The sequence below is a fragment of the Protopterus annectens genome, chromosome 9.part0, assembly GCF_019279795.1.
Source record: "Protopterus annectens isolate FY-2018-M chromosome 9.part0, PAN1.0, whole genome shotgun sequence".
Taxonomy (NCBI): Eukaryota; Metazoa; Chordata; order Ceratodontiformes; family Protopteridae; genus Protopterus; species Protopterus annectens.
Window position 1 is genome coordinate 435,556,023 of NC_056743.1, and position 14,843 is coordinate 435,570,865.

Here is a 14,843-nt window from a genome sequence, read left to right on the forward strand (position 1 = left end):
TACTCTGATTCCAGGAAAAGGCTTAGGGAATTCTTATTTTACCACAACATAGGCCCTTAGCTATACCTCCTGTGTTGAATGTGGTGGAAGATGTTTTGCAGAGGCTTCCCTGAACCCTGACTCTTTGCCTCCTGCTCCTGTTAAACCTGATAGGTACTATAGGGTGCCGAAGCTCATAAGTATTTGTTTAAGAGTCTTAGGGCGGACCCAGAAACTGTTTCTCAGGGGCCTAAAGGTGTTAAGGCCTCTGTGGTTAAAAATCCTGTTCCCACTGATAAAGAGGCAAGGGCTTTGGATAGGTGGTGAAAGAAAGTGTATACTTCTTCCACTCTAGCCATGAGGCGTTGAATTGTCAGTTTCACATGCTAAAATATCAAAATTATCTCCTTTCACAATTGAAATCTAAGGTGGATGCTTTGGCGGAAGGTATAGAGTGTAAAGAGTTGCTGGATTTACTTCATGTGTCTGAACAAGTGGGTAAGCATTCTTTGCAATGTGGTTTTGATGCTGTGCAGGCCTCCTCGAGGGTGGCTGCCACTAGTTCTGTTCTTCGCAGGCATGCCTGGTTGAGGGATCAGAATTTAGCTGAGCATGTTAAGACAAGGATTTTGGATGCTCCTTTACAGTCTGATGTGTTGTTTGGTTCGCCTGTGGAAGCAGTCCTGAAGAAAATGGAGGACAAAGCTAAGTCTATGCAAACTGTTAAAGATTTTTGCAGGTGCAGCCACCAGTTTAGTAGAAATTGGCCTACTAAGGGATGGACATATCCTGCGTATGATTCCCAGTCTAGGGGTAGGTCTAGACGTGGTAGGGGCAGAGCTCAGGGTTCTTTTAGGCCTAGATCAGGGAGTTCACCTGCTCAGACTTCTGGTGAGGGCAGGGGTCAGTCCTTTCGTAAACAGACTCAATGACCTGCCTTTTCAGCTGCCAGTAGATTCTCGTCTGGCAGCTCCTTTGGGAGGCAGACTGTCTCTTTTCAAAGAAAATTGGGATTTAATTACTCAAGACAGATGGGTGTTGGATATCATTCACCACGGTTACAGGTTTTATTTCCATACATTGCCCCCTTTCAAAGGCATGCCAGACGTTCCTCCTACACAAAGGAAAGAGGCTCACAGGCAAATTTCTCTGTTACTCCAAATAGGGGCCATTCAGTCAGTCCCTGTATCGGAAAGGGGCCTAGGATTTTATTCTCGCCTGTTCCTAGTACCAAAGAAGGGGAACACGTGGAGACCAATTTTGGATTTATCTATCCTCAACACTTATCTGGACATTCCCAAGTTCAAGATGTTGACGTTACAACAGCTTTTACCTCTGCTGGGCAAAGACCACTGGATGGTAACTTTAGATCTCAAGGAAGCTTACCTTCATGTGCCTATAAGACTAAGTTGCAGGAAGTATCTGCGTTTTCGAGCTGGAAATTCTCATTATCAGTTCTCTGCATTGCCCTTTGGCTTATCTACTGCCCAGAGTATTCACAAAGGTTCTGGCTCCAGTGATAGCTTACTTCAGACTAAAAGGAATTCAAATCTATCCTTACTTGGACGACTGCCTGATTCTGGCTCAAGAAAAGGAGGACCTTCTACGGCATCTGGAATATGTTATAGCAGTGCTAAGATGCCTAGGGTATTCTGTGAACGAAATAAAGTCCAGTCTAGTACCCTCTCAAGACATGTGCTTTCTGGGTGTGAGACTGAATACAGCAGCCCAGATGGCCTTTTTAACCCCGGACAAACAACAGAGTCTATCCCTTTACTTTCATCAACTATCTCATCAGTCCGTGCTGACTGCAAGGACAGTCCTTCAAGCATTAGGGTTCATGGCATCTTGTATTCTGGTGCTTCCCAATGCCAAACTGCATATGAGGAAGCTGCAATGGTATCTCAAAAATGTATGGACACAGCACTGCCAGGATTTGGACACTGTCATTCAAATAATACCTTGCATTCAAAAGGAATTTTTGTGGTGGGCTCAGGAATGTCACCTAAACAAGGGACTCTCTGTCACCCGCCCAGAGGCGAGTCAGATTCTAACGACAGATGCCTCAGACATTGCTTGGGGAGCTCATCTGAATGGAAAGTGGATACAAGACAAGTGGCCTGCCAGACTACAGCATCTACATATCAACATGAAAGAGATGTTAGCAGTCCAGTTTGCATTAATGGCTTTCAAGGAGTTACTTCTTCCAGGGCAGGTGTTGATTCTAACAGACAACACAACTGTCATGTGGTACATCAACGAGCAAGGGGGAACACATTCTTACCCATTGTGCAGGCAAGCAATGATTTTATGGGAGACTGCGCTCAGCTTGCAACTAACTCTTCAGGCAAGGTTTCTGCCGGGAGCACAGAACTCCTTAGCAGATGTGTTAAGCAGACAAATCATGGATCCCCACGAGTGGAAACTGGATCTTCATGTATTTCAAAGGTTGACAGTGTCCTGGGGAACTCCAGACATAGATCTGTTCGCTTCTCCACTAAACCACCAGCTGCCAAAGTTTTGCACAAAGAGGTTACATCACACAGCTTGGAAAGTGGATGCTCTTTCTTTCAGTTGGAAAAATCTTCATGTGTATGCGTTTCCACCTCTGCCTCTTCTTCCAAAGGTGCTTCTAAAGGTCAGACAAGACAAGCCAAGGATGATTTTAATAGCTCCAGATTGGCCTCGACAGCACTGGTACCCATTACTGAGGAGTCTAGTAAAGAAGCCTCCATGGCCTTTACCTTTGATTCCACACCTTTTGTCTCAGAGAGAAGGCCACCTGCTCAATGTCAAGCTTCGTTCTCTTCATCTAACAGCATGGCATATTCTGTTTTGAGAGACAGCCGGTCTCAACTTCCTCAACAAGTTTTAAATGTGATTATGGAAGCTAGAAGACCTAGTACAAGGAAAGTGTATGCAGAAAAATGGAAGAGATTTTTATTTTGGAGTGCAGCAAGGAATTTGGAGATTTCTGAGCCTAATTTGAGTGTGGCTCTTCAATATCTTACTGAGTTATTGGACAAAGGTTTGTCCTTCTCTTCCATTAAGATTCATGCTGCAGCAATTTCAGCTCACTATGATTGTGACCCACCATTGTTTTCGCATCCTTTGTTCAAGCAGTTTCTCAGAGGGGCAAAGAATATAAGACCCCCACGTAGAGCTCCTACTCCTGCTTGGGATCTCAATTTTGTGTTGGAAAACCTTACTCTACAACCTTTTGAGCCTGCGGGTACTGCTGATTTAAAATATTTGTCATGGAAGACTGCTTTTTTGTTGGCTATTACTTCTGCAAGAAGGGTTTCTGAGTTGCAGGCCCTTATGGCAGTAGAGCCCTTTCTGATTTTCCATAAGGATAGGGTATCATTACGTATTAATCCTTCCTTTATGCCCAAGGTGGTTTCTAGTGTGGCTTTAAACCAAACTATTCATTTGCCTACTTTCTATGCAGATCCCCAAAATAAAGGGGAAAAGATTTTGCACACTTTAGATGTACATAGGCAGTTATGTTATTATTTAAGCAGGACTAAGGATTTCAGGCAGTCTCAGCAGTTGTTTGTTTCATTTGCTTTGAGTTCTCAGGGCAAGCCTGTGTCTAAGCAAACTATTTCTAAGTGGATTGGGTTTTGCATTTCTTTTTGTTATTCCCATCATGGCAAGGAGATTCCAGCTGGGATTAGGCCTCATTCCACTAGGGCTACTGCCACTTCAACAGCATTTTTAAGGGGCGTGGCAACTAAGGATATTTTAGAGGCAGCTACTTGGAGTTCAGTGCATACTTTCTCTAAGCATTACCACCTTCCTCTCTACTCTAAATCTAGGGCTGGTTTTGCCACAGCCATTTTGCAAGGCATGTTGGCAGCTCCTGCTTCTTTATGATTTGCCAGCCTCCTTACCTCTGCTTTGGGATTCTACCCAATGGTTAGGACTGCAGCAATGTGGAATGAAGAACATAGTACAGTTTTGTACCTACCATAAATGTAGATGTTCGAGGATCCACATTGCTGCAGTCCAATTTACCCTCCCCTTCCCTCTGTGTTTAGGGGTGGTGGTGTGAGTTGCTGTATATTATTGTACATCTGTATATATATGTATATATATATTGTATATTAGTTTGGTGCAGGGCTTTTTGGTGTTTTGGTTTGGGCCTTGTTTTTTTAGGGTCTTCTGACATCTGGGGCAAGAAAAGACTGAAGATATGGCGTCGGTCATGCGCATTAGTACCCTGATGTACTGACGTCAGTCTAATGCGCTTGACCGACGCGTCATATACTTTGGTATTCGGGCCGACTGGACAGTGGACTACCCAATGGTTAGGACTGCAGCAATGTGGATCCTCGAACATCTACATTTATGGTAGGTACAAAACTGTACTTTTCATTGAATGTGTTGAAGTGAGATTTAGTGAAACTGCCTTATGTGCCTTTGTCTACCAGTATCTGAACAAAGACATATCCTCAGTTAGTCCTAAAAATGTATACAGATGTTATTGCTGTAGTCACACTTCTGTAGCCTTTATTTTTATTTCTGAAAATGTATTCTTTCCTATTGTTAATGTTATAATGAGTCATTCCCTTCAGAATGAGTAAGGGTTAGTGAGAATATGGAGATATGCTCTAGAGAGAAGAGGAATGAAGGTCAGCAGGACTAAGACAGAATATATGTGTGTGAATGAGAGGGAGGATAGAGGAATGGTGAGGATGCAAGGAGTAGAGGTGGCGAAGGTGGATGAGTTTAAATACTTGGGATCAACAGTTCAGAGTAATGGTGAGTGTGGAAGAGAGGTGAAAAAGAGAGCACAGGCAGGATGGAGTAGGTGAAGAGTGTCAGGAGTGATTTGTGACAGACGAGTACCAGTAAGAGTGAAAGGGAAGGTCTACAAGAGGGTAGTGAGACCAGCTATGTTATACAGGTTGGAGACAGTGGCATTGACAAAAAGGCAGGAGTTAGAGCTGGATGTGGCAGAGTTAAAGATGTTAAGATTTGCACTGGGTGTGACAAGGGTGGACAGGATTAGGAATAAGTATGTTAGAGGATCAGCCCAGGTTGGAAGGTTTGGAGACAAAGCCAGAGAGGCACCATTACGTTGGTTTGGACATGTGCTGAGGAGGGATGCTGAGTATATTGGGAAAAAGATGCTAAGGATGAAGCTACCAGGTAACAGGAAAAGAGGAAGGCCTAAGATAAGGTTTATGGATGTAGTGAGAGAGGACATGCAGGTGGTTGGTGTGACACAGAGCAAGATGCAGAGAACAGGAAGAAATGAAAACAGATGATCTGCTATGGCAACCCCTAACGGGAATAGCCGAAAGAAGATGATGAAGTGGGAATAATCTAAATAAACCCAAGTTTTGTACCCATCTTCTTTCTGAATCCCAGTGTATGTGTATGCTGCTCGCACTAAGTAGTAAGACCCTTTATTCATTTCCTTATGACATTGTCTCCTTCCTAGAGATGAACAGCAAACGAGATTCAGCCATTGTTCTTAAATAATACTGGTTACCATATTCCTGTGTTTTATATGTACTCTTTATTTCTTCTTCCTTTTACACACTAATTCTTATATCTGCATTTATTTTATGATATTCCCCTGCCTGTCTTAACAGTCTTTTCTCACTGCCCCACATTATTGTCAGTAGCTTTCTTGTGGGCCTTTACAGTGGCCTCCCCTCCCACTTATGCACCCACATTTCTTAACTGTATGAGTAGGATTTGTTCCACTTCATAGTCCTTGAACTGCTCTTTTGACTTGTTTAATTTGACTTTATCTGGTTGATTTGTTTGGTCATCTGTCACTCAGATGAAGTATACATCATGACTGCTGAATTCCAGGATTTTAGATAATCTTTTTAAAAAGAGTTTAGGTAATCTTTTATAATAATTGTCACTTTATTTGGATTTACTTATGCCATTATTCTGCACATTTTCATCACCAGATTAAATCCTACCAGTTTTTCATTTAACGTCTGTATTCTCCAAGATAGAAGGGCACATATTTTACAGGCTGGCCTTGCGTATCTACTCTTTAGTCTGGTATTTCCCTATCTATACCCAACTATTAAATGTGTTTCAAGTATGCCTTGATGCCTTCACCTAAACTGTACTTCTTGGTTTTGTGCTTGTGATTTAATTACAGTTTATAGCAATTAAGTATAATCCTATTTGTGGTTCTTAGTTTTGCTCACACTTGTGCCAGTATGCTTTTATGTAATTATTTGTGTGAATAACCTTGCATTGTTCACTTCATTTTCTGTAAACATGGCATCGTTCGTGGTTTGCTGGAAAGGATTCTTGCATTTTATGTAATAGTATTTAGTTCCATAGCAACAAAACTAGACAATCTGTCACAAGACATTCTTTAGTTACATCTGTAACCTAAAAGGAAAGGCTCACATTTGTGCCAAACTGGTATTTAATGATACCACATATACCGAGCCTGTGGGCATTGCTAGCCTGTTACCCGACAGATCCTGTGAAAACATCACTCCCCATTCCCTACCACACTTACCCCAAGACATCCCTATCAGCTGTCCTCTACCCTGTATCTCTAAAGAGTAAGTCGTGAACGCCCTTCTCTTGGGTCAAAAACACAGCATCCATGGGACCTTATAATATCCCAGGATTCGTCCTACGTGGGCTCAAACAAAACTTGGCAATGCCATCAAGTTCTCTTTTCAATCATAGTCTAAGCACTGGCTTCATCTCATGTGAATGGAAAAAGGCCACCATTATCCCCTTGCACAAAGGTGGTGCTTCCACTGACCCCAGGAACTATAGACTTATTAGCCTGACTAGCCTTATCTGCAAGACCATGGAGAGAATCATCATGGACCTTATCAAGAAAGACATTGGTAACCTCCAGACACTTGACCCTACTCAGTTTAGATTTGTCAAAGGGAGAGCATGCTGTTAAATCTGGTGGACTTCTTCGAGACAGTCACCAAGGCCCTTGATGAGGGGAAATCTGTGCACACAGCCTACGTACACTTAGCCAAGGCTTTTGACACTATCCTCCACTCAGGCATAATTGACAAACTCACCCAGCTGGATATCAACCCATATATCATTAGATGGGTCGCTAAATGGCTCACTGATAAGAACCCATATAGTCAAAGTAGGGGAATCCACCTCCAACAGCAGATCTATAACCAGTGGTGCTCCACAGGAATCAGTCTGGGACCTCCACTGTTTGGAATCTATTTCTCTGACGTGCAAGCTAAAACTAAAGGTTTGTGGCTGACAAAGTTTGCCGATGATTGCAAACTGGGAGTGGTCATAGCTCCCAGCATTGAATGAGAAGGAGGTCTTTACAAGGACTCATGCCTTTTTTTTTGTTTTAACATTATCTGGCCTTAAACTCAATACAAAAAAAATGTATTACGATCCATTTTGGTAAGAGTGATGTTCCTGCTAACTACCACAGCAATAAAAACACCCTAAGTATGTACTTAATGGTGAGAGACCTGGACACACAGGTTAATAGCAAGCTTACCTATGATTACCATGTCTCCACAGTGGTAAGAAGGGCATTCTATATTGCTCTCTCATACGTAAGGGCATTGCCGCCAGAAAAAAATAAGTTATAACCTTTCTGTACTCTTCCCTCATCGGGCCATTAATCAAGTACAATGCCCCATTTGGTATGTACCTTTCCAAGCACCCGCAGCAATTGCAGAGACCACAAAGGTTGCTCACAAAGAAAATTCAAGGTCTTCAGCATCTCTCTTATGAGGATCGTCTGAAATCACTGCCACTTTTTTTCTGTTTCATATATTCTGCTCAGAGGTGATCTCTGCCTTGCATATAAGGCAATCTTTGACCCTGCTTTATTGGAAATGCTTCGTATCCATAAGTCAAATGGTAAACGTGTTACTCATGCTAATGGCCTTAACCTGGTATGTAATATTAATAGAACCTGCTGTAGGGGCAGATTTGTCTCCCAGAGGTTACCACACCTTTGGAACAGACTCCTGCTTCATATCAAGCAGAGCACCTCACTGCCCGTCTTCAAACGCAATCTGGACGATTGGATGGATAACCGTCAGTTCACCCAGGGGTTTCCAACTATGTCCCTTTTGGACATGGGGGTGATAGTTGCTGATCGTGGAAGTAAGAGTAAAACTTGGTTAGGCTTGTAAGGGCCCTAGGGTCATTAGCCTAGTAACTCATATGATCCTATGACTGTAGGATACCATGACATTTGACCTTTAAACAAACACTTAAAAGTCTGTTCTTCCCTTTTCAAGCACTCACTAGTGCTCACCTCCAAATCTGTCAGGGTTGTCCATAATAACTCTTGTGTAAATTTGTGACTACTCATGCAGTCATCTGCTAGCCATGAAGTTGGTGTCATTTGAACTTATTTAATAGGCTGAGAATATGTTGAGTTAGGAATGTATCTCTCTAGTGAGTATTGTTTATTTGGTGATGTTGGTTTACATCCCAAGTCCAGGTGTTTGTAGATCCAATGGTTTTGCAAAGAAATAGGAGGTCAGATAGGACTGAGTCTTTCATGGCTCGAAAGGCAAGACATTGGTCACCTCAGAGCAGCCTATAGGCTACTAAGTAAAAGGAGAGCTGTGCTACTCTGTCAAGATAATTGAAGGATTTAAGGCACATCACTTTTTTGTTTAGGTATTTCTGGGGCCTTTCAAGTTGAGTAATACGCTTGGATTAATACATACCAGACAAGAAACTATTCAGCAATGGGCCTGACAAGGGAAGACTGCACTGGTAAGACAACACCTTGGCTCTTGCAGATATTCCATTGGAAATTACCTGGGCCAGATAGAAAGATTTCCTGACTGTAGTGAATACATGAGCATTGAATGAGAAAGAGCTCTTTACATAAGTAGTCAAGCCTTTTTCTGTTTTAACATTATCTGAATGAAGTGAAGTACCTATTATAACATTTGAGGTGGGAACAGCTTTTTTGCCAAACACCATTATTTTGCACTTCTTCCTATTAAACTTGAGATAATTTTCACCAGGTGTATACATATTCCAGCCCTTGCTGGAGCTCTTTTGTATCAGTGGATGAGAGGATTATAATGCCCATCTTACAGTCATCAAAATAGTTGGTCATCCACATTTCTGAGGTATTGAACTGGAGGTCTGCAAAGTAAATGCCAAACAGGAGAAGGCCCAGCACTGATCCCTGTGGTTCCCCTCTACCATCAACTTTCACATTCTGGGATATGTTGGACAGTCAGTTTGCAATCTAGCAGATAATGTAAGGACTTATATTAAATTTGCTTCATTTTTTAAAATAATCATGTTAATTATTATTGGCTTTGACGTGGGTCATGAATGAAAAGTGTTCCTCAATTAGTTAATGTGCCCATTTAAAACATATTTAGGTACCTCAGGTCAGTTGAAAATCATAATATTGCTATAAATTACATTTCTTTTAGAAGTATTACAAAGTTGTTTATTTTTTCCATTACGTGATAAACTGGATTGTGTTTGTTTTTATTCCAGTTGCAGGTAAAAGGTGTAAACATTGATTTTGTCAGCCATAATGCACGAAATGCAAAGCGAAGCTCAATCCGGAGGTCTCGGTCCATGCAGATGCTATCAGAAGTGTTGGAGAAGAAACAATGCGATCTGCAGGAATATCATAACAAGCAGAAGGGTCACATGCCGCAGTAGTAAGTTCCATGGTTGTTGCAAGTACCAGATACTAACTTTTTTTACCAAGGTATTTTAATTCTTGTCTGAGACCCTTTTCAGCCATGTCACAGTCATGTTATGGGGGTAGGCAGGGGTTGAGACTAGAGTACCTGTAAAAAAACTATACAGCATGAATACTGAGCAGAGATCAGGACTGAGTTCGAGAACCAGAAGCTGTGAGGCCGAAAACGTAACCTTTGTGCTAATTTTGCACACTGCATATTCACCAAAAACCTTTCCCTTATATCAGCTGTGCAGAGCAGGGTTGGCTAGAATTCATAGTTCTCAGAAACTTTCAGAATGGGTATCTTACAGAACACTGGACTTGTTTCCCGTACAGCTCACATGTTGCATCTGGGCTATGGTGACTATCTGTTCTTTACGAGAAGAGTCAATGTTCACAAGTTCGTTTGTGCATTTGTGAAACTTTCGTCCTATTGGCCAACAAGAAGCTTGCTTATTGTAATCCCCATGCTGTTTTCTCTACCTTCAAAATATATTTAGCAAGATAAAATGTGGACTAACCAAACTATGGGGCAGACATTAACCTTGATGAAATAACAAAAATGAACTTCATCAGACTGCTACAGCAGTTAAAGTGCTAATTCAAATAACATGTCCTTTAAGGTCAGATGACTAAATCTTAACACCTGATTAGATACGTATGAAATACATATTGCTGTTGTTTCAGTAAACATCATTTTGTTGTCTGAATTGTAGTTTGTCAACTCTGCATTTTAGTTTGTTTGTTGTATACTTGGGTGGTGTAACCATTCAGGTTGTTTCAGGGTTTCTTTATTTTACTTCTCATGTGCATGCCAAAATGTTATCAACATTGTATTGAATATCATAAAAGTGATAACATTATAGTCAACCAGCACCAAAGTCACTGTAAAACATTGAATATAAGTAGTATAAATATGTGTATTTTGTAATACTTTGGAGCTTTTTCTCCTATGGCCTTTGCTGAAAATGGGCTCCTACCCAGTTGGACCTTCCCGGTAATCAAATGTCAATAAATATAAATAAGTATAATCCACATATTAGATGAAGTGGGTGTTAAAGGACACTTTAAAGTATGGCAAAAATTGGATACCAGACTACAAGACCAGTTTTCCAAGATTTAAAAATAATAGCTGCAGTCATGAGTATAACAGTTCTGATTCATTCTTTCATCTCCCCTGTTAACCTATAGTCTGGACAGTCCGTGCCCAGCAAAGAGGAAATCTGTATCACTTAGGGAAGGAAAGGATGACAAGAGTGCCTGTGTAGCTGCTTCGGTTACAACCGCCAAGAATGAATTAATAGCGGGGCAATACCATAACAGGGGAACATCGTATGCTTTGGCATGAGCATTCTTCCAGAAAGCTTCAGACAGGCTCCTCCTCTTTCCTTCAACTTCACATGGGAAAAGTACCACATGTGTGTAATAACATAAGAAAATACCAAGTGAGGAGCATAACAGAGGTTCAGCCAAGGACAGAACATTCTAGAATATGTGGATTAAGTAATAGTTTGCAATGATTGATCTTCAGTTACCCCCCCCCCTTTTTTTTTAAAAAACAAGGAACGTCTTTATTAAGTTATCACTTATGAAACAGGCAATCATACATTTATATAAATGAAAGCAATCCATGTTGGCATAATCTTAGTTGCAAGCATTCTAAATCGCAAACCATATTGGCATAATTTTAGTTGCAAACATTATACAGCACTTATAATCTACCCAATCAATGTCAGTCAGACATTACATAGCTCATTTAAATCCTAGCTTCTTTTAAACCTCATTCATCCCCTGTATGCATTGTTCCCACAATTCCCATTTTTCCTATGTAATTTGCTCCCACCCTTTTCTAAAGACGCCAATTCTTGTTGTTTTATCTCTGTTACTATACTATTTCTAGTACAGCTGGTTTAGACTTTCTTTGCTAATAATTGCTTTTTCAGCAGCCACCATAGAATTTGACTGCTTCCTGAAGGAGTCTTGACATCACTGACTGGGCTGATAGGATGCAGGTTGTACAAAACTTGCTAAAAAAAAATGTTTGTAATCAAGCATAAGGCCAGATGGATTAAAAGACCGACCTTAATTGTAACTACTGTTAGAAGGATAACATTTCTTTTAAGCAAAAATGCTGTGATAGACAGGTGAAACCAAATTTGCAGAGTATGAGGTCTGTATTTTATTCTACATGTCTTAACTTTCATTTAATCATAAATTTCCATTCTATAAAAGGTGCAACCCTCCTGGATCACACATTCTGCCTCTGTCCTATATTTTTTCTCTAGGTAATGGGTCATAGATACATTTTTTCACAGGTGAAACTCTTATTGATCCTGGCATCACCCTTGCCTGGAAGCTTTGAAATAGAGAAGTTGCAAAGGAGTAAAGTTGAAAGTTAAGCATGGCCAAGCTATTAAGGCCCATCAGGAGATTTTTGGTGGCCTGCATTCACCTAGCAGATTCACATAGATCTTCTGGAGTTCTACATAACTGTAGGAGCTATCTTATTAAAAAGAAAAAATTGGTGAGACAGCACACATTAATAGCATTAACATTATCAAAAAAGGAAGGGACACATCCTGCCATGCCTTAGGATGGGACTTTTGGTAATTCTGGAATGGTTAACATTAATGGCCCTGTAGCTTACCAAATTCTCAGGTTAAGGTAATTCATCTACACTTGCATTTTTCCCTGACCTCTACTGCTGCACGGCAGATAATAGCTGTTTACCTGTTTTAGTTAACAGAATGTGTCTGTTAATCTGTCTGCCTATACAGGTCCCCAAATCTACCCAAAAGCTGCAGAATACCAAGAAGATTAAAATTTCTCCTGGGAAAAAATTTGCAGTCCCCATCTCTGCCCTTCTTGTCTGAGCTAGATTGCAAGACTGTCTGTTGAGATCACAAGCAAGAGGAAGGCAGTTGGTATCCTTGCCTGGTACTCCATGATACCCCAAAATGGGAAGAAAAATGTCCTAAACAATGGGGTTCTCATATAAGCAATGACATTTGCTTACAAAATGTCCTTCAATCCCAAATGCGGCAATGATTTTCATGTAAAATCCAGTCTGACAGAGTCAAAAGCTTTAGGAAGAGTCTATAAAAAGGATGCATCTGGTAAGTCCTTTTTTTCATACACCCAAGTAACATTAAGCCAGAACCTAATTAGATCAAGAAGACCCCCTTGCATCCCTTTAATAAATGCATGGAATGTATCAGTTTTTGTAACAAGGATTCCAATCTCATAGTCAACAGTTTAGCATGGCTGTTCATTCCAGCAGTTATACGCCAGATTATTCTCTAATTTATTTATTTATTTCCCGTTTGATTACCGGGGATGTCCACTGGGCTCAAAGAGCCCGTTTTCAGTGGAGGCCCGGGGAGAAAAGCTCCACATCACAAGCAATTAAACAAAAATGAAATAATACAACGTAATGAGAAAAAGTAGAAATGCATAATGGCAAGACAGTTCATAAACATATTTACAAAGTTGTATAGATAACTATTTGTACAATAATTAAGTGATAGAGGCAAGAGAAGAGTTCATAATTAAAGGGAAAGCAATTATTAGCTGAGGGTTAAAAATCTGAATGTTGTATATTGAGGTTTAGCAGAAATGGAGGAGAAATAGGTGGAAAGTACACTGTTAGAGCATAGATTATAGTGTCTGGAGTATTCTTAGAGAGGTGGTTGAACATTAATAAAGTGGAGTTCACACATGAAAGGTATGATGGCCGTAGTTAAACTGCATCAGCTTAATATAGGTAGTTATTAAAGATTAATTGTCTTCAGTAAGAGGGGATGAGATCAGGGACTATATACAGTATTTACATTGTGTACATTTAAGGTAGAAAAACATTATTAATAGTTTTGTGTTGAATTTGACTTAGAGGGAGGCAGATGTTTAAGGGGTCTTTAGATTTAGAGTGAGGTAGGTGTTTAGGAGAACAGCCTGGGGTGGATGAATAAGTAGAGAAGCTATATGAGGAAGCATACATAGAAGAGACTAAGTAGGTTAAGTAGGGAGAATACAGTTACATTTCCAGTGTTGTGTAAGGTAGGAATGAAGCTGAGTTTTAAACTATTCGTAGTTTTCAGAGATTCTAAGAGAAGAAGGGAGGGAATTCCATCTTTTGGCTAGGGAAGAATAGAGTAGAAGGTGACCAGCAGGACGTTTAGGATTGTATACAGAGAGGAGATTCTGGTGTGCAGATCTCAGGGCTCTGTGGGGGTGTAAAAGGGTAAGATATTTGCTAAAGCAGGGCATAGAGTTGGTTTGAAGATTAGTCTGTGGGTAGTAGAGAGTTGAAGGAAGTTGAGTTGATTGGGAAGTTCTCGCCAGTTTAGCAGGTGGAGAGATGTGCAGTGGTGAGAGGAGTAATTAGCTTTAGTTGCGAATTTAGCAATTTTGTTCTAACATGTTTCTAGTTTTGAGGAGATGGAAGAGGATAAGTTGGTACGTAGGGGAGCACCATATAGAAGAGAAGGTAGTAAGTAGGTGGCAAGAGCTTGTCTGGTTGATGAAGAAAGGGATTGAGAGTGTCTATATAGCATGCCAAGTTTCTGGTGAGTTTTTTTAATGTTTAGCTGGACATGTGTGTCAAATTTTAGGTGTTCATCTATGGTAACTCCAAGTAGTTTAGCAGAAGGGACAATTTCTATAGTGGAGTTAGTATTGCTAAAGATACTGAAAGATTGTTTGTCAAGGTGGAGGGTTTTTGAGGGGGAGAAAAGAAGAATTTTTGATTTATTAGCATTTAGGGAGAGATGATTTTGAAGCATCCAGTTTTCAGTTGTAGAAAAGGTCAATTGAGTTTTTGCTAGGAGGTCAGGGAGATTAGAAGCAGAGAAGACTAATGTTGAGTCGTCTGCGTATCACACTATTTTAGTATTAGGAATGGCCGCATGAGAATCATTAATAAATACATTGAAGAGCATTGGGCCGAGTATGGATCCCTGGGGAACTCCAGTAGGGGTGGGTAGGAAGTTTGAGGTGCCAGTTTGCCATTTCACAGCTTGGGATCTATTAGAAAGGTAGCTGTTAAACCATAATAGGGTGTTCTGTGAGAGATTAAGATTAGAAAGATGATTTAGAAGGTGGATGTGGGAAACAGTGTCGAAAGCTTTGGAAAGATCTAGAAGGGTAGAGGATACAATTTCTCCAGAATCACGGGCATGATTTAATAAGT

The 14,843-nt window shown here is 40.6% G+C and overlaps 1 protein-coding gene across 2 annotated transcripts in view; it reads left to right on the top strand.

The window, feature by feature from the left end:
* Window positions 1-14,843, top strand: part of ENKD1 (enkurin domain containing 1) — a 774,007-nt gene that overhangs the window by 623,560 nt on the left and 135,604 nt on the right. For both annotated transcript variants that reach the window (XM_044082974.1, XM_044082975.1), the window contains exon 6: window positions 9,460-9,629. In XM_044082974.1, coding sequence (XP_043938909.1) covers window positions 9,460-9,629 — 170 coding nt within the window. The remainder of the gene's footprint in view (window positions 1-9,459; window positions 9,630-14,843) is intronic.